Below are 20,942 nucleotides of genomic sequence, written 5' to 3' on the forward strand. Positions count from 1 at the left end.
CTGATAATTTACTTATTTATTTTTTCTATTATTATTATAATTAGCTTTCATTTGTATCAAATCCAGATTTGTGCTTATTTTATATCCTACTAATGTGGAGTGGGCTCAAAGAAAGCGAAATGTTCACTGCCTTCCAGGGTCGGTCAGGACTCTCAACTGATGCCATCAAACACATTCAATTAAGAGGTTCGGTTTCACCAGAAGGGCAGGTTAAGAAGAGAAGCATAAATGCTCCTGCTTTAAAAAGTAATTTCTGGTGTTTTCCATATTTAGGCACTTTATCGAATAGTAACAATATGCAGCATCCATATCCTGGTCAAAAATTACATTTTTATTTCTTTTTAGTGTTTTCTTCTTCTTATAAATGGATATAGATTGAAATTATATGGGAAAACTGTAGCTTTTGTGTTGAAAGCTGCGATTCAATAAGTCCAGATATACTGTTATTTGTGTTTAAGAAGAATATATAGGACCTGATTTGATCATCTCAATACTGGTCAACGAAAAATAGGCCAGAGGTTATTTTAATTTGAATCCAGTGTGATATTGCTGAAAATCCTTTTGTGTTTCACTTTAAATCGTTTATTTTACTTTATTTTTAGCGTGGGCACTCAGAAGCTCATCCTGGGTGATTTAATGGAAGAACTGAAGCTGGACCCAGAAGGTCAGCAAATGAACCCAAATTGGATCTTTTTTTTAACCTAATTGTTCATCCAGAAGGCAATATTGTCTTTTCTTTGCCTTTTTACTGGGAGGAGGTGATGGTCCAGATGAGAAATGAAGCTTCCCTTTTCTGCAGATGCACATAGAAAGAAAAAAAAAACATTCAGCTTTAACTATTAGTGTCCAAAGAAGGTTCATTTTTCAGGATTATTCCAGCTTAGGTTCCCCCGGTTAAATGGAGAGCGTGGAGTCATTAGCTGATCGCACCTCTGAATGGAGTTTTGAACCTTGTGTGAGGCTACCAAACCTTTTTTTCTAGCGGGACAACAACAACACGAGGGAATGGGAGCGATGCTTGGTTGTTTCAAAGAGCATTCTTCTCTAAGAATGTAGCCTAGCTGCCGTCAGGTCATCCAGAGGGTCAGGCAGAAGCGTTGACCGCTGCTTCACCGTTTGTTTCATTAGTCCTCAGACCGCTGGACAGGACAGCGCGGGGGCGCGAGCTGGCTGCGGGGGGAAAGCCACGCAGAGTTCACGCGGCCTGCGGGAGTTGCCAGGGCCATTGTTTGGCGCGGGTTTTGGATGATTGTTGTGCAAAAATCGAGCTCGGCCCTTAAGATAACAAAAAAAGGGAGGGGGGGCGGCAGCAGTGTTCAAACTTCATATTATATTCTGCTGCTTTAAATGTTCGTTATTTTCCATTTTCTTTAGAAAACAGTCCAATGCGCTCCTGCAGGGGAGTGAATTACTCACAGGGTATTGATTAACACCAAGCCTTTGTTGCCAATATCATCTCCTGGCATCATTTAGACTCTAAATATTGATTCTGTTCATGCTTATAACTTCGCTCCCACTTTGAAATTAATCTCTGCGCATGTTGCAAATAAAACATCCGCAGATGTGAGCTGAGATAAACGCAAACGGCGGGTTCTGCGTGGCAGTAAAGGGTCTGGATCTCACCTCTCCTCTCAGTTCAGTAGGTATAGAGGGAGAGAAAAGCGCCATTCAGTTGTGGCTTTTCTTTCTGGGGTCGTTTCACTTTTTCATCTTAGACAGGCTGACCGCCGGCTCACCCCTCCACCCCCGGCCTGCTACCGGGTCAAAGCCGAGCTGGGTGCTGCTTTAACCCGGTTTAGACATTAACTGCGACCTCCAAGCCCTGGGAGCCGCATGCGCCCTGGTCTGCAGGCTGAGCGGCGCGCATGGGCGCACAGTGCGACTGTAAATGAGGCAGATGAAACGCTAAAAGAGAGGGGGTGTCAATTCACCAAAAATGAAATGGACTGGAATATTACCCACGAAGACAGCAAAAATAAATGCAAGTACAAAAAAAATAAATAAATAAAAACCTCACAGTAAATAATGCTGACTCACGAATTTCGATGAAAAAAATAAATAAATAAATAAATAAACGAGGCATCACAATCATTGGGAAATCAGTGAAATCTATTTCCAGCTCGCATGATCTAACTCTTCACCCTCCTCGATCATTAAAGGAAGCTTTTAATTAGGAAATAAAACAGCGTTGCTGGAGATTTGCTCCAGGCGCTCATTTTATAAATAGATCTGATAGTTAATAGAAGCGCGCGGTGATGGAGAGGAGCATGATTTATCTGGCATGCATGCGGACTACTGGCTTCAAATTCATTCGGCTTTAATGCACTTATTTCAGTAAATAGAAGTAGTAAATATAAATAGTCTTTTGCAAATATATATATATATATATATATATATATATATATATATATATATATATATATATATATATATATATATATATATATATATATATATATATATTTATTTATTTATTATTTTTTTAGGATAGAATTATTATTTATATTTTTATTGAAACTACACAAATACACTCGAAATAACTCGATACTAAAACTTAACGCCGATTGCTTGTTTAAAATTCAAATTGTAAGAATACTAATAATTAAAAAAAAAAACTTTATAGTTTAAAAAAACTCTTATTTTGTGTGATTAGGTTCGTCAGATGTAATCTGCACGAATCTGATCAAAGCTTTCATCCGCAGACTGGAGCTGCTTTAACTCGAACATATTTCGACTAACTAAAGAAAATGAAAGCTTAAATAAATTTTTTTTTCATCCTTTTTGTTTATCCTATACGTATTTTGATCGCATTTAGTTTATTAAAAACTAAAAATGTATTTTACACAATATTAAGGCACCATGAAAACACTTTAAAATATTAAATTTCCATTTTAAATTACTTTAATACCAACATACGTTATTTTAATGTATGGTGGTGATATATATTCTTTGGAATACATTATTTCATTTGGGAATTATTTTTTTTTGCCTTGTTTTAATATATTTCCACTACATTTTAAAATTCAGTGCTTTCCTGCGTTTTAAGATATCCTGAAAACAAATCCAAAATAGTTTTGCTGATCCATGTCAATTATTTTGCACAAATAATGTCTGTAAATTCGGAAGATAAACTTCTGAATATCTGTTTTTTTGTTAGTAGAAATGTGTTATTTTTAAAGATTTCCTTTTATTATTACAAAAAAATCTTTCCCATGGATTATTTTAGTAATTACTGAGTAATTACACAAAGCCTCAATCCTGGCATTTCACTAAACCACAAACGAACATATAATCTCCCTCTCCATCACACTCTGTTGTGTTTTACAGTCTTAACTGGACTTTCTGATTTATTTAGATGAGTTGATTCTGGACTACAGGTGGATTTCTGAGGCCCTCGCTCACATCTACAGTGGGGCCCCCCTGGGGAGGTTCCCCGGCCCTCGCTTCACTTCTGGGGAAACACCCCTCACACTTCAAACATCCGCCGTCCCTCCTTTTTTGCCATATTTATAACTTGATATTTGCGCCAAATATGAAAACAACGCTCGTACTTACTCGCTGTGTGTCGATCTCGCGTTAGAACACGTTGGTTTCTGCAGGGAAAAAATGTAGGAGAAAGTCCTGTTTAGGAAGCGGGTGCAGGCTGATTATTAGATCCGTCCCCGCAGAGGTCCAGAGAGCCGCAATCTGTTGATTTCGGACAAATATCTGCCACAGTCCCATCTGGCCGTCTCTCGGTTTTTCTCTCTCTGTTATATTTTGGGGCTTGTCAAACGGCAGCAATAAAACACACTTTATTACCGTCACGTGTTCCGCCTTTTTTCCTCTGCTCCCACATGGGTTCATAAATTATTAGGGCCCTGCACCGAAAGCCACTTTATTCGATAATGGCGCCAAAGAAGAAAAGTGGGAACAGACCTTTAATCTGGTCTACGGGGGGGCTGTGCTTTGGATAATTACTGATCTGGGCTCTTTCTTTTCTTTGTTTTGCTCTAGTAGAACCAATCTTCTGCCTTTCAATGATTATCTTCTTCTTAAACTGATGGATTAAAAACATCTAATCTGAATCCTGCGCGTTAAAGAGACGCATCCCTTTGTCGTTTTGCTCCAAAAACAAGCAGAAACTGGACACTGTTTGCATTTTTCCGGATGTGTCTGGAATGCTGTCGGGAACATTTGTTTCCTGCTTTGATTTCCGTAAATGGGGAGCAATAAAGCCATAAACAAGCTCTGTGAAAACACACTGCGGCTCTGTGTGTCAAACTGGACACAGCTTTGCTTGCTTTAGCTGCTTTGCCAACATGCTTTTTGGGGGGGGTTGGACTGTAAAAACAGGACAGGGAGAAGTTGCAAACACTTTTTACTGCAAACCCAAATATGCACCTGTTTAGGTTGCAGATGTATATATGTCTGATCGGAATGTATAAACACCCTAATATCATCAGTAATCACTCAACAATATAATGTTAAATAATAATAATGAAAAAACATTTTCATTAAAAAATATCCAGAAATGCGAGCGCAGAACAACCAATAAGATTGTAACGCAAATATTGTGCGTAATGACGCACCTTTCAGTGCTGATATGATGAACTGATCTGCTACAGCAGCTGGAGGGATGCAGCTCTGTTCGGGGGGCATACAAGGTAAAATGGGTGAAACAAACCACGACCTCGGAGCTGGTGCAGCTGAAGGTAAAGATGGAGCCTCCCTTTTGAGGCTGAACCGAATCTGCAGCGTAGAAAACCATCCTTAAGTCTAGGGCGCCCTCTGGTGTTTATATAATGCACCACATTGCTGCACTGCAGGCAAGCTGCTTTTTATTCATCAAATCTGCACCGTTTACTTTCTTATGGTGGTTTGTGCGCAGTTGTTCTCTTATAAAGATGGACATGTCTACAAGTTCTAATATAATCAAAAAGTCATTGTTTCAATTCAATCAACAAGTTAATCCCATTTTAATAAAAACAAAACCCTAGAGTTCTGTTTATCTTTGAGAAGATGGGTGTTCAACTAATTGCAGTATCTAATGGCTTTAATCTACTCTACTTAATATACTCTAACTAAGCTTTTGATACAGAAACGCATGTTAATCCCTGGATTATCATGGGGATCAGAGTTGATTTGACAGTTAACCACCCCTTCACAACCTCCACAGGCCTTAAAAGAGCAGTGCAAGAGTGCTTTATAGTATATATATATGGAAAGTTTGGTGGAAGGAAGCACTAAACAAGGTGGTGCACTGGGAATATACAATTTGAGAGGTTTTTAATATGCAGGTCGTTTTGAAAGTCTAAGGTGACATTGGTAACTTGGACATTGGAAACTATTATCCCGAAAGCATAGGTAGCAATTGGTCCTGTTTTCAGATTAAAGTAAGTTTAACTGTCAAGAGGAAGATGCAAGAGCTGAACACCCCTATTAAATAACGCTGGACCTCGCAGTATTTACTGGCTAATTCGTGCAAAAGGTGCACTGACCAAGTAAGAGGTCTTTATATGTTTGCAAAGTTTTCTGATAGAAAATATCCCTGTGTGTGAAAACACAGGGATATTTTCATCCATATTCTGATGTATTTCCAGGGATCTGCTGTAACCACTCCTCCAGTTTGGAGGTCACTGCCCCGAAGGCCCCAATGACCACGGTTACCACTGATGCCTTGACCTTACAGGTTTTCTCAAGCTCTTCTCTGAGGCCCTGGTGTTTCTCTAGTTTCTCATGTTCTTTTTTCCTGATGTTGCAGTCACTGGGTATTGCTTTCTGTATAGGCAGTGCAGTGCCACTCTCTGACAGAAGTGTGTCCGGGGTAGCGAGTATATCACATTTACTGCTACCAGAATGCAAAGCTCCTAGTTTTCCCCGGTGATATGCAAACAGCGATGACACCTTTAGGGTTTTTGTAAACATGTAAACAGTACAAAACCAATTCCTGCTGTTTGATTCATCTATTTTCCTCCAGTCTTCTAAAACATCTCTGAGGTTTTTATCAGCAAGCAAAAAAAACAACAACAATATAAGTCATAATTTAAACATTCCCTTTTTAAGTAGTGGCCCATATGCTGACTCATATATTTACATTTTGGAAATATATTTGTATGTTGAATTTGGACAAATGCATGATGGCCCCTCCATGCACAGATAATTAAGTGCAATGCGGCTAGGTCGGTGTTCTAACCAGTAGGTGGCAGTGTTGAGTCACTAACCAGCCTTAATAAAGTGGTTCATTCATAAAGAGCCAAAAAAAGCCTTTGTAAAAACAGTTCTACACTGTATGGCCTCCATCTTTACTATACAATGTAACATCTGGATGTCTGCAAACAAAAAGGGAAAAGATATACTCTGATAGATAAAAAGCCTTATTGGTTGTTTTCTGATTTTATTTCAAAGTCTTACCTGCATCCAGTGGAGGAAATCTGTTGCTTTAGTTATGTAGACCCTGAAATTTCGTTTGCAGAAAAACACACACAGAAAAAAAAGGAAAATTAATTTAAAATATAATCAGTGTTGACACATCTGACGTTTTTTAATAGTTCAATCAGAACAACCTGTTTTGGGTTCCATTTTAATACATAGCTACTTCATCTGTATTTGACTTTATTGCGGTGAAGCTCAATATGGGCTCATATTGACAGCTATGATTTATACAACCGATACAAACATAAAACAAAAAACCTTTCAACATATATTGCTGGGATTTTTCCTTCTTCTGTGCTTTTCCCACCTCTCTAGGGTTTGAATTTATAGCCTGACTCTTTGGTTGCATCACTGTCTCCCCAGCTTTCCTTTGTGTCTTTGTTTCTTTCTTCTACATAGACACATATCTATTTCCCTATATCTATAAGGACATTTCAAATAAAGACTGCTTTCTCCAGCTGATACAATTTACTTCAACCTATTTCAAGTTTAATTTCAGATGAAATCAACACTTGTCACTCAAAAATAGCAGTTAGAGCACAGCTGGGTCCCCTGATGATGGGTGGGTGTGCCACCCCTTTTTGAGTCTCCACACACACATAAACACACCGATCCTGTGCCGCATTGCAGTAGGTTGTAAATACTGAGTGGCAGTCGAGCTCCACTGAGCAAGAGCAGTGAAATACTGTCTTTGTTTCTCTGCATCCCTTCCTCCCTCTGCTGTCCTTGTCGAAGAGGAAAAAAAAAAGCTCATGCAAAACTCCCCCACTAAAAAAAAGAAATAAAAACAGAAAAGAGAGGGGAAATACTGCGTCTTTGTTTCTTCAACAGTCAGGCTGCCTCGTAAAACAGAAAGTCAATGAAAAAAAAAAAGCAGGGTAGGGAAAGTGTCCCCAATCTGTCCCTGTCCATCTGTCCAAGTGCATGCTCTGAGGGAAGACTAGATTCGTTTACTTTCCTTTTTTTCTTCAACCATAGATTAAAAACAGGTCAGTATAAAAGAGGATAAACAAGATAACCTGCAGAAAATCAGGTAATCTTCAATCAGCGTCTCACATCCTTATGAGTCATTTTAATAATAAATAAAAAAAACAATAAATGTTACAATTGGTATTAAAAGCCTTCAAATTATTGATGCGCATTTATTATCTATATTATAATAATATTAAGTAGATCTATTATCAATTCAATTTTTGTGAACCTTCCACTGTGGCGCTTTGCAAAATCCCTCGGAATGCATAGACAGCAGTTTTTTTAGATGCAAACCAGTTTATCTCATGATATATGTGATGCATTATCGAAATAACATTCTGCATGCAGCGAATGATGCATGAAATGATCTGTTGGCAGTTGCAGCTAAATTGATTAAACCATAACTTTCAGCCAGAGCATCGGTACCTGGTTTATTTGCCGCGATGCGTGGACTCCATTTTCCTCTGCACCAGTCTGGGATCCACGGAAAACCTGAGAAGTATCAGATATTTGGATTAATTATAAGAGAAGTACAGCTAGTGGGCAACAATGGGTCTAAAACATCCAACAGTGTTTATATAATCAGTTTGATGCGCTGTTATCTTGACTTTATTCCCGAATTCTGCAAATTTGATGTTTTGAAAAAGAAACGTTTAACGAACAGAGCAGCTGCAAAAAGAGAAACAGCGGAAAAATGAAAGGAAAACTCTTTACCGAACATGGAGGCGCGCATGCGCTCGGAGGCTCCTATCTTTGCTGCAGGGAGCGCGTGAGGAAAACATGACCGCGAGGGCACGCGGAACGCGCGCGCACATGATCACTGGCGACCAATTGCTGCCTGCACCCGCTCATAAAAACGTTTTTTAAGAGCTGTGAGTGTGTCAGGGAGGAGGTGTGGAATGAAAAAAAAAGAGGGATTTTCTTTCTAACTTTCCCCACACTGAAATACAAATACCCGCTATATAGAAAAGCTATATTAGATTACTTAAAAAAAAAAAAAAAAAAAAAAGAGAAAGAAATATAAAAAATGAGTGTGATATTTAATTTTTTTTGTGTGGGCATTTAAAAATGGAGATTATCTAAAGCTTCTTCGTTGCGCTGTAGTCTAAAAACAATTATAGCTTTAGGGCTAAAACGCACAAACGAAATCACATTAAGTTATCATTCTGATCAGGTTTAAACCCCTAACGATACAGTTTAACAGGTGCGACATGATAGGCCCAATAAAGAGCGTTACCTCTTCCAAATATTACTAGTCTGATCATTAGTTTTTGCGCGCCATCATTAGAAAAAACCTCAACCTTTTTTCGCGTGCAAATAAATACTATCTGCAGCAACCGTCAAGTAAAAAATAATTTAATATAAATAGGAATAAAAAAAAGAATGTGCTTATTTTTTTCAGTCTATTAATTTCTTCATAATCACTCTTGTTTTCTCTCAATTACTGACAAATAATGAGGTGAATCTCATTAGATTTCCTCTGGTTTCATCATATTCTTTTTCTTAAATGCACATGGGGGTTTTTTAATGTATCCTAACTTTTACACTTATTTGTTAGCATTATCTCTAGTATATAAAAAAAAAGTTTGTTGTTAATCGCGATGAAAAGTGATGTTTCCTCCCACGTTTACTTTTAAAATCAACCAAAATTATTTAACTGACCGCCAGTCACGCCGAAGAGGCCTCATCACAGCACATAATTTTGTTTAGTTTGAAAAGGAATAGGGAAAATACTGCAAAACAGGAAGGATAAGCTTTTTTTTAAAAAAAAAAAACAAAGAAAAACAACAAAAAACATGTAAAAAATTAAGAGACGCATTTGGACTGGACATGATGTTATACCTCCTATACTAATAGCTATGTTAAATATTTTAGATAAAGTGGGTTTATATTCTGCTCAAAAAACACACCCAATATAATTCATTTGTTTGTTCCCCTGATAAAAGGGGAATAAATAATGATAATAAAATAATAAATACGTTTACACATGTAGAAAGTACAATAAAAACCAGCCTCACTCAAAATGTAGGTAAATACAACACTGCCACCCCGTGGTCACAATTCGCAACAACACAAAACTCTCCTGATTGTGTTGCTGTTAATCAACGGCCTTTAAACTGGATTAGTTTATAATTTGCGTTGAAATGTATTATTTTAATAACTCTTACTTTGAAAATGAAATAAGTTTTATATTTAAAAGAGGGGAAATACTAGGCAACATGCTTCAAATTAAGGCAAGCAATCAAAAAATAATGAATTATAAAATACTGCAGCCTTAAGACAAGAACATATATTTTCATGTTGTAAAACCCCAAAAATGCACTGAAGCATATCTTTATAGTAAGTTATTTGATAAAAATTAAATAAATCCATCCAGAAAGCAAAAACTGACCAAATGTAAATATAGGCACAAATATACTTTTTTAAAATCTGGATTTACACAGTCACACACGGAATGGATTTTCTTGTTTTTTGTGTTTGTTGGCGACAGAGGTTCATTTTGCGCTCATCTTGCAGTCAGACAATAATTTTCTAATTTCTGCGAACATTCAGGGCTGAGAAGCAGGGAAGTCGTCTCCAATAAAGCCATAGACGCGCTGCTCGTCTGGCCTAAATGACTTTATGGTGCCTGTGAGTGTGGAGAGGAATGGAGTCAGGGCGGAAAGTCACGTTTATTCTCCAAATGCAGCCTCGCTGTTGCTTTACGATCCTGCAGCAGCCTATAGGATGGGATTATATGGCCGCAATAAACGAGGAGAAACTGGAAGCTGACTTTGAAAAAAGAAAAAAAAAACACAGAATGTGTCTCTGCGGGATAAAACTCAGCTCTCAAAGCCTGCCGGAGAGCATAGGGACACCTTGGCAATGGGATTACTTTATAACCACAAACATATTAAAGAGGATTCTTGCTCTGCAGAGCATGGAAAAGTGACAAGCAGCTTTTATTTATCATATAATAAACGTGATGAAAATGTGGCGAAAAGCCAATATGCAATCCAATGCTACTGTTTATGATCAATTCTTTGGTCTAAATCAATAGAAGCTGTTTTTATTCTCTATAATGCTCCTGCAACTATCCACCAATAAAAACAAAGATTAGACTGTAAGCAGGATTTTTATAACATTTGGGAGTAGAAATAATTAAAACAAAAAAAATAAATAAATAAATCTGCAAAACTTTTGTGTAATTTCCAAATGGTGGATAATTACCCCACTTACCTGTTAGAGAAGGTGTAAATAAGAGTAAATCTCTAATTGTGTGAAAGAAAGCTGAGCTAAATATTAGCATTTGGAAGGCTGGCTGTCTCATAGGATATTTAATTTTCTAGGTTGTAATAAAAAAAAAATTCATGATTTGTTGAGTTTGCTGGAAACTAAAAAAAAAAAAAAAAAAAAAAAAAAAAAAAAAAAAAAAAAAAAACTCTTCCAGGCACAATTTCCCATCCTTTTCATCCCATCCTATCAGCCTTAATGTTTTATGATTGACCCTAAACATGAAGAATTAGAAAAATAGCTCACTAGAATCATCACTTGAAGGACTATTTCTAAATGCAGCAAAAAAAAAAAAAAAAAAAAAGATGTTAACTTTTTTGAAAACTACATTTACAAATCTAAAATATATTAGATGTGATATATTAGATGTGAAAACATAATTCATTTCAATAGGCTCACTCGGAATCTAGGTAAGTCATTTTATCTTGGATTGAGGAGGTAAAACAGACATTTTGCCAATTAAACAAGACAATTTACACTTAAAATAAGAAAACACAATTGCATTGTCTTATTTCAAGTGTCTTATTATCTAATTATCTTATTTTAAGAGTAAAAATACTCATTCCATTGGCAAACTATCTCATTAAGGGTAAATACATTTAATTTAAGGAATTTTTACTTATTTCTAGATCCTTTTTACAGGGTTATATTCAATACCCTTAAGAATCCCACTTGTATGTGAACATAATTCCCAAATAAACATCATATGGTTCATAAATGTATAGCTTCACTATAGTGTTGGTATAATTATAATTAATGTAATTTATGTTTTCAGAAAGAGATAATCAAATGTAAGTGAGATAAATAAAAAATAAATTAAATTATCCCTTTTTTGTATACAAGCTATAACTGAGTGGATAAACCTTAGCTTTGTTAGCCAGTCTAACTTTACTGTGTTATTTCTTATAGAGTCCGTGTGAAAAACAAAACCAGACTTTAAGTAGTTGAAGACATCAGTCCATTCTTTTTTTCTTTTTTTTTTTTTTATCTGTCAACTGTTTGTGCCGCCCACAGGCTGAATGACATCATGGGTGGTGAACCTTATCCCTTACACCAAAACCTTCCACTGAAAGGTGCAAATAAGATCTGTCATTTAGCATTATAAGCCTTTCATTTTCTCACACAACCTTCAGAAGCTATAAATCCGTTAAAGGTGATAATCATGACTGTTCACATAAAATAGCTAGAATATAATAAGAGAACAGAAAATAAACCAGGGAGACATATTTAATAACATCATTGTTGTTTTATTTAGAAAATAATAACAATGAGCAGCATATTCAAAGATGAAGGCCTTAATGATGGCACCTTCCAGTTCAATGAGAGAGAACGTGTTGTTTTGATTCCACCTCCTCATCTTGAAAAAAAGATCAGGAAAAAAACACTTTTATATGGAAGAATTATCCCATCAAAACGTACATTTAATTTCCTTTAAGCTAAATATTATACTGATATCACTCCAAGGTCGAGGCAGAGCATATTTGCAAACATGCTCTAAGATCTAACAGAGCCTAAAGTGAACATAAAATAACCCTTCATGTAATAATATTGTACTTTATATTCTAAATCTGAAAAATTGTGCGTTGTATTCCCATATATGGTAATCCCTGGAAACTATTTAAAATGAAAAGCTGCAGGATTTGTCGCGTCATGTAGCTTAGCAATGACTGGTGTGTGTTTGCGTGTTTACGGAGGAAAAAAGGGAATGATGACATCATCTAAGGCGACAACAATAGGAACAATGACGACAACAGTAACAACGACAGTAACAACAAGAAATCAGCCCATTTCAGGCCACATGCACGCTTTAGAAAAAAACAAAACAAACAAAACAAACAAGTAACAGATTAAAGTTCTGTCTTCTGATGATATTAGGGGAGACCAGTGCCAGCTGTAACACAGAGAGAGTGTGACACAGACACACATCTAGACACAAAAGACACCAAATTAGACAAAGAAATGTATTAATTGTTACGCTATTTCAATAAAATAAGATCAATGGTTTATGAATAAAGGCTATTTTAAAACCTATGGTTTAAGATTAAAATAAATTTGTTGCATGCTCATAAAAAAAAGACAAGTTTTGAAACCAGAAGGGTGCACCGATTGATGTGCCGGCTGATTGAGCCGATTTTCCTAAAACTTGCCTGATCTGTAATGAACTAATATGTGAAGCTGATGTTATAAACTGATTTATTTCTACAAAGCTCGTGAAATTAGCCACTATTTACTCTCTAAAAACTTTAAATCATATTTTGAGTACAGCTACCTCTGATGCAGTAGCAAACAATTTTGTATAGTTTCAGTATTGTTCAGAGTTTTTCAATAAAATAAGATTGGAAGATGGAAAGTGAGTCAGGACTTCATAACACCTAACATATATAAAGGGCTTTTTTTTAAATCGGTTAATCAGCCAGAGAACTGGTATCAGTGCACCTCTAGTTCCAAAGACATTTTAGCTGTTATATCTAATAAACTTACATTTTTTCTTTTTCTGCTACCTCCATTACTGATCTATCTTTTATTGATCCTGGTTAGAATATTTAACGGTATCCTTCTAGCCTTCTTTTTCATCTTTAAACCACAGACTGTTGTAATTTAATTTCTGTCCCTAATCTGTCTCTTGTAATTTGTTCCTTTCAGGACGTGCAGTTGCTTTTTCCATCCAAACTCAATAAAAAACTGAAAAATTTAATTGATTACTTTTCAAAGCTTTTCACAAATGTTTCACATGCTGTCTATGTTGGTACTGACATTTAATGACAGAAAAAGAGGTTTTCACACATCAACACGTTTTAAACATGAGACCCTGTAATGGAGGTGAAAACATGAAGGAATGAAAGGAAGTGTGTTATTATAACTCAGAGCAGGAGGGGGTCTGTTTTCACTGTTTCCTTATTCTTTGATTTTTGACCATTTTCTGTCATCAGTTCATGGTTTAGTTGGATGTATTTAGTCAGATGAATTGCAGCACATTGTGTTTTTTCCCCAGTTTTACACATCCGCACTAGATTGTGTTTGAATGTGATATCTTCTGTAGCTAAAACAAATTTCTTATTTTTCTGAACAGTGATCTTACAACTTTTATAAAGGAAATATTGGTTAAAATCTTATTTTAAAGATCGCTTATTGACATCGGCCAGAAAACTGCAAATTGTGAGCCCCTAATTTTTTACCTAAAGAATGTAGTATGACCTCCCTCCTTCAACTTAATTCATATTACATGTTATCACAACCATAAACTGCTGCTTTGTTATAAAGAAAGCTGAAACAAATGAGCACATAAATAAGTAAAATGATGTTTTTTGGAAATACTTATTAATAAAATCTGAAAATTAGCCTTTTCTTAACTTACTTTAGATCTGGAAAAAAATATATACCCGCAGCATGATGCCTCCACCACTATGGCTCACCATGGGGAAGGAGTTGTTGTTTTCTTAACCTGTGCCTTCTTTAAACTGCTACACATCTTCATCCCTGAGCTGCCTGTTGTTCTCCTTTATCTTCTGGGTGCTTTTTGTTCAAGTTAAGTATGTTTGCTGAACTGGATTCATTTCATTCAGGAGTTTTAGAACAAAAAGGTCCAAAAAACAAACAACAAGCTCACCTGGTCCTATTCAAGTCAACTTTCCTTCCAGTTTACATTAATGCTTCACTTTGTTTTAGTCTTTGACATGAAAACCCCAAAGAACATACTGCAATTTTTGGTCAAAGGGGTGTGAATACTTTTAGGAATGTGTTTTTATTTTAGATAACCGTTCATGTAAACATAGTGTTTTTCTTTATAACAATGCAGAGTTACAGACTGTTTTCACTGTAACACTCATGCATGGAGGAGTTCTGATTATTTACGGCAGAGAGCAGTGAGGTGTTACAGCCCACCCTGGTCTCCCCACTGCAGTTCTCTAGATGATCTCCACAGTTTGTGAACAGATGATCGGGGCAGTCGATGCTGAGCATCACTGTTCACGGCTTTGCCGCCTCTTTCCCCATTTCAGGTGGGAATTACACATGTTGCACCGATATCGATATCGGGCAGCGCCCGATCCAGCACTAAAATGGTGGTATCGGTATCGGCGAGTACCAACAAATAGGGCACCGATACCATTTTAAGAGCCAAAAAGTTATTCAACTATTGTCACCTATGTCACACAGGCAGCAGCTTGAGAAATGATGGTGATTATTTTGCATCCAAGTAGTATGCAGTTCTTCATATACACACACATCAGTTTGAAACAGATGGTATCGGTATGGTATCGGTATGGGCCAATACAGGTATCGGGTATCAGTATAGGGGCCAAAAAAATGGCATCGGTGCAACACTAATGAAAACTAGACGTATATAAACATGAGATACTCAGCCTCTGGTGATCATCATCAGTCATTCATACTCCTCCTCTCCCGGATCATCAGCTTCTTCATCTTCATCCTCCTGTTCTGGAACCAGATTTTCACCTGTCTCTCTGTCAGATTTAAGAGTCCTGCCACCTCCAGACGCCGGTCCCTTGTCAGGTACATGTTGTAGAGGAACTCCTTCTCCAGCTCCAGGGTTTGGTGCTTGGTGTAGGGGCACCTCTTCTTCCTAGTGGACTTGGCGTGGATCCAGCTGGCGGATGGATTTTCTGTGAGGAGGGGCACCAGAGGGGGAAGGTGTTTTAAATTAGGCAGGAGTCTCTGAGCTGTGAGACTTAAAGAAACTGAGAAACATTAAAAGCCTCCAGCTTTTAGTTCCTCTAAATCCAAAGAAGTAAAACCAACCAAATAAAGTAAAGTTCCCCCATTTCTGTTTAGGTTTCTTTTTTTATAATTAAAGCAGAAAAAAAGGGCAGCAAGAAAGTTGTTGTTCTTATTGGTTAGTAAATAATTATTTATCATCACATGCATGCCTGCTCTTATCTTAAAATAATTTCTCTACAGTTAATTATAAAATTTGAAATATTTTCCTTGAATATATCAATCTGTTTTCCCTCCCATACATTATTTCCTCTTGTCTTTATATGCTGTTATATTCTATTTCTTATCTTTATTTTTATTTAACTACAAATATACACTTAAATAAACTCATACATGATTTTTTTATTGTTTTTTACCCACAGTAACCTGTAGAAAAACCGAATCAAAGGCAATATACAAAATAAAATGCTTAATGTTCTTGTGATAACTAGAAATGCTAAATAAATAATCCAATGTACACTAATTCTCAGCTTAACTAAAATCATATTTGTGATCATTTTTATTTGTTTGTTTCCTACCTTGCGTTATAATAAAAAACAAGCCCACTAATTAGTTGTCTTTTTTTATTTATTCAGTTTTTTCTAAGCTTAAAAAGACATGTTTATCATATTCTATGTAACCTTGTCCGTCATAATCAACCAGACTAATTAAAAATTATTTTTTTCACATATTTTTGGGGGTGAAACGCGTTCACTCAATTGAAGCAAAGGAAAAAACTAAATGAATAAAAGCCTTTGTTCAAGTAAACCTGCGAACCCTTTGCTGACAAGCTGCAAAATAACAATAGCCTCTTAATTATTTCAATGGACTGTAAAGTTTTACATTTTAGGGTTTACAAGACGTTTATAGGCCTATAAACTCACCTACAGACAGACGCACTGCGTGTTGGCGCTTCTTACAGCTAATAAACTGTTTTATTTTTTTGTTTTTTTACCAGGGTCCAGCTGCTGCTGCTGCTGCTGCTGTCGGGGTTTTCTCTCCTCGTTCTCCATCTTCGGCTCGTTTTTCTTCCCCAGCTCCTCCGCCGTCCCCAGCCGCTCCAGGACCACTTCTGCCGGGCTGCTGAAGCTGGACTCCTCCGCGCTGTGCTTGGCTGGAGGGGAGCTCTCTGGTTTGATCGCTTCATAAGTGGGGCTGGGATGCGTGGGGAGACACGAGGGGAAAGCGGGCGTCACCTGCGACAGAGCGGCTTCAGAGGACGGGGCCACCCCCTCCCAGCAGCGGACGAACCTGCCGTCGGACGCCGCGAGGTGTTCGGGGTGAGATGGAGGCTGCTGGCCGTAGTAAGGATGGTGGTGCGTCAGGAGGGGGTGGAACAGGCCGGACTGCAGCTGGGAGGACGTCGGGGAGGAGGTAGCCGTGTTTGTCCAGGGAGAAAAACCATTCAGGCTCGCTTTGTTGGAAAAATGGGAAAAATCCGGGATGTGTGAGCAGAGGCTCCCCTCCTCATCCTCCTCTTCCTCCTGCTGCTCCGCTACCCGGGAAGGCTTCGCGCACCCGGCCGAGGAGCCCTGCAAGCCTCCCGGGATGAAATGCGCACCGAACGGCTCCTCGGTCTGGACACCCATCATGGAATAATAATTCGTTAGCGACATGTTTATTTTATTATTTCAATAAAAAGACACTTAAGTGCGCCTGTAAAACCTTAGATGGGCTGGTATAGCGGCTTGCATCCTCCCCTAAAATGGTAGTATTTTTTTCCTCCTGCCCTCACCTACTTCTCGCCTGCCAATTGGTTCCACAGCGGATCACATGATTAGATTATATTCCGCCTGGATGGGAATAAATCAAAGCATTCTTTTGTGTCCAGAAATGTGATCTAGAGCAGGCTGCTACAGATGGAACCCAATATAACATCCAAGTTAATGCGGGTAAAGCTGTTGTTTAAAATCCAAATAAAATAAAAAAATTTGAGCAAAAAAAGTTTGAGCATGATCCCAAAAATGAGCGTCTGGAAGCTTCTAAAATGAGGTTTCGCGAAGGAAAACGTTCTAAATAGAAGTAAATTAATTAATGTGTCAAATTTACAGTCAGTTTCCTCGCAATATGCTTTTATATAGCTCAAATAAACGTGTTATTATGAGGCTAAATGCAAATAAGAAACCTCTTTTTTTTACTTATGAAAAGAAAATACACTCTAAAACTTCCATAATATGTTTCTGCATGCAGAAATGTGTTTATTTATTTATATATAGCCTATATATTCTTATCACATAAATCACTGAGAAAGTTGCAATCCTTACGCAAAGTGTTGCTGCAGTGGAAAAAAAATTGAAACCTAAATAATTTTTTTCTTAAAGTAAGTGCATTTGTTCTTGGATTAAGGAGGTAAAAGAGACATTTTGCCAATGGAACAAGACTATTTACACTTAAAATAAGAAAAAAAAATTGCATTGTCTTATTTAGAGTGCATATTATCTAATTATCTTATTTCAAGAGTTAAAACACTCATTCCATTGGCAAACTATCTCATTTACCTACATAAATTAAGGGTAAATACAATTAATTTAAGGAATTTTTACTTAATTCTAGATCAGGGGTCTGCAACCTGTGGCTCCGGAGCCACATATGGCTCTTTGGACCCTCTCCAGCGGCTCTTAATAGCGGCTAAAATGTATATAAAGAGCTAAATAATTTACTATAATATATACCGGTATCAATAGCTTTAGCGTTTTTTATAAGATGGAAAAGAATGAGATTAAAAGAACCAGAAATATGTTTTAAGAGACATTTTTCTATTAATTAGCTTGAGAATTATACGTTTTAACATTAAGAATATATGAATTAATTGTTAGAGATGGCAACAACTAATTTCCTATACAAGATAAAAAAAAAAAAAAAGGTTTTCTATAAAAAGTCATGGTATATTTTGCGGCTCTAAACAACTTTTATTCGGTCGTACTCTTCGCAAAACGGCTCTTTGGATATGAAAGGTTGCAGACCCCTGTTCTAGATCGTTTTTTCAGTGTGCGTTTGCGTCCTGCGTGCAGGGTTTATCAAATTTAAGGCCTACTGTGAATGCTTAAAAAAAAAAAATGTTTGCTGATTAGTTTTTTTTTCTATCATTTACTGTGTATCAGTAATTAGTAGGCTACTTGTTATTATTAAAACATTTTGTTGTAAAAAGCGTTTTTTTTTTTACTTAAAATGTGGAGATACATGTACAAGCTCACACAAATGTGCCCATGCGCCTTAAATGAATGCAAAAAAAGGACATGCAAATATATTTACATATTTTTGTGTGTTTTGAGCTAAATTAAAAAAGTTACAAAGGATTATTAAACTAAGTTTCAAGACTGTAACAAATTCACAAGTTTTTTTTTAAGGCCTCAGTAATTCAGAAGGGAATGACGCGCGTCAGACTTGGCGGTAACACTGCCCGTTGAAGCAATACTGCATCTGTCTGATTTTTTATTTACATTTTTTATTTTTCTTAGCATGCATCCCATGAGGGTTGCATGCTAAGATAAGAAATTTACTTCTTTCCCTTTTGGGGGGGAAAGAAGTGAATTTCCAATTTATCGTTCTCTTTCTAATAAGTTTATTTTTAACAAAATAAACGTTTTGTAGATTTTAAACAACATTTTGGAGCAGAAAGTTTGTTACTTTAACTGGTATATAAATGTATAAATGTTAACTCCTTAACAAAACAATTTTAATTACTTTACTCCCAGTGAAAATGTGGTTTTGCCATTAAAAAAAGAAGTTCTTTTCTAACTATTAATGGATGTGTGTCCCTTAATATCTCATAAAAATAACCCATAATCATCTTAATGGTTATTAAAAACCTACTGCCTCTGGTCAACCTGGAATGTATCTGGTTTATATGATACAAAGCTGTTAAAGCTCCAGTCTTTACTTCACAAAAAACAAGTTTTATGGATGTAGAGAGTCTGCTTTCACCTCTGCTGCTCCTTGGCAGTAGGACTGCAACTTCCATGTTTAATGGGAGGAAGTCATGTAGTTTATTAAAGCCTACATATTTGAATTATTTATTTAATGAAGCATACAAAAGACAAGCAAAAATGTGATACTTTTGACTAAAAAGATGATGCTGAAACCTTTTCCCTGACAGCTGCCTGCCAAGTTTAGCTTAAGCATTAGAGGAGTCATAAAATTAGTGAGGGTATGGAGAATTAGTTATTACTAGATTTAAATGAAATCTATTAGTTAATTTAAAAGGATAATATAAGTTTAAATAATCACAGGTTCACCAAATGAACCTCATATTGCAAGTTTAACTTTAGCAATCACATTAAGATTTGGCTAATTAAGGATCACATATTGGTGAAATAAATCTATTAAATAAATTTTTTTAAAGGCTGAAACACATGGTTCAGGGTTCAGGTGTTTAGATAGCTTACACGTTTGATTCTTACTATTTCTGTCATTTAATTAGTAAGGGTGTAAAACATAAATTAACTTAGATGTGCCATTCACTACCTGGATTTAGACCCTCGCCTGCAAGCAAACTTTAATTTGAACATGTTAGCACAGAGGCTAATCTAATTAAGGCACAGCAAGTTGTCAAATATTCAAAATGTTTCCTAAAAAAGAACTGATTCAAGAGTTAGATAGGGGGTAAGTGAGACAGTTTGCCAATGAGACAGTTTACATTTAAAATAGGGGGGGGGGGCATTATCTTATTCCAAATGTATATTATCTAATTATCTTATTTTAAGAGTAAAAATACCAATTCCATTGGCAAATCATCTTATTTACCTACTCAAATTAAGGGTAAATACACTTAATTTAAGACATTTTTACTTATTTCTAGATTGTTTTTGCAGTGAACAAGTTTTGTTTTATTTATTTACTAAATTAACTAAATCTGAATTCAAACCCAAATTCTTCCAAACCTCAAAAATCCCAGCTCTTAAATTTGCTGGTTCTTTTCAATTTTTAGCCGATATTTTAATTAATTAAACCTCATATAAACACATTAGTTTGACCTTTTCCTGTTGGACAGATGGAAAACAAAAAACATATAAAAAAAACATTTTAAGTTAAATTCTAATATAATTTTTAGTCAAAAAAATCAGATAATTTAATACTTTTATCATACAGCATTTGCTTTTATACAGCATATTTGCATGCTGTTAAGATCATGCTTTTCCTATTTCATAGACTTATGACATATGATTTTAACAATGAAGTAGCAATCACTAAATCACTACCACTGAGGCTAAGCGCTTTTCTTTAAAAGTCCTGAACATGATGATAGATTAAAGTCAAGTATCATCTGAAAAATTAACGGTTTAAATAAACCTGATTTTAAGATGCTATAAAATAGCACTGATGTTAAAAAGTGGCAGAGAAAGAAGCTGTGTAAAACTGACTAACTGAAACTAATAGTATTCCTTAGAATTTATTAAAAAGGTTTTCTTAAGTTTTGAATCCACACTAACAGCATCTTTTAAGGACAAATAAGCAAACTAGCAACAAAAAAATAAATATTTTGTTTAGTTCTAAAGTGAAACTCCTCGACTAAACAGGAGTTTTTTCTTTTATGGCTCTAAACTAAAAGTATTTCTATAATTTATTATCTT

At 36.1% G+C, this 20,942-nt stretch overlaps 1 protein-coding gene and 1 long non-coding RNA gene across 2 annotated transcripts; both read right to left on the reverse strand.

Annotated features, from left to right (window-relative positions):
* Window positions 1-5,649: 5,649 nt before the first annotated feature.
* On the reverse strand, window positions 5,650-8,297 carry LOC119792657. The gene is made up of 4 exons (XR_005282019.1): window positions 8,101-8,297; window positions 7,813-7,878; window positions 6,394-6,436; window positions 5,650-6,311 (listed from the first exon to the last, which is right to left on the reverse strand). It is a non-coding gene; the product is annotated as an uncharacterized LOC119792657 (long non-coding RNA).
* Window positions 8,298-14,862: 6,565 nt separating this feature from the next.
* LOC119792655 (homeobox protein Hox-D9b-like) lies at window positions 14,863-17,111 on the reverse strand. Its single transcript, XM_038299387.1, has 2 exons — window positions 16,328-17,111; window positions 14,863-15,281 (listed from the first exon to the last, which is right to left on the reverse strand). The coding sequence occupies exons 1-2, from the start codon at window positions 16,986-16,988 to the stop codon at window positions 15,037-15,039; spliced, it is 906 nt and encodes a 301-aa protein (XP_038155315.1). The 5' UTR covers window positions 16,989-17,111; the 3' UTR covers window positions 14,863-15,036.
* Window positions 17,112-20,942: the final 3,831 nt, after the last annotated feature.

The sequence above is a fragment of the Cyprinodon tularosa genome, unplaced genomic scaffold (assembly GCF_016077235.1).
Source record: "Cyprinodon tularosa strain WSP-4 unplaced genomic scaffold, ASM1607723v1 ctg428, whole genome shotgun sequence".
NCBI lineage: Eukaryota > Metazoa > Chordata > Actinopteri > Cyprinodontiformes > Cyprinodontidae > Cyprinodon > Cyprinodon tularosa.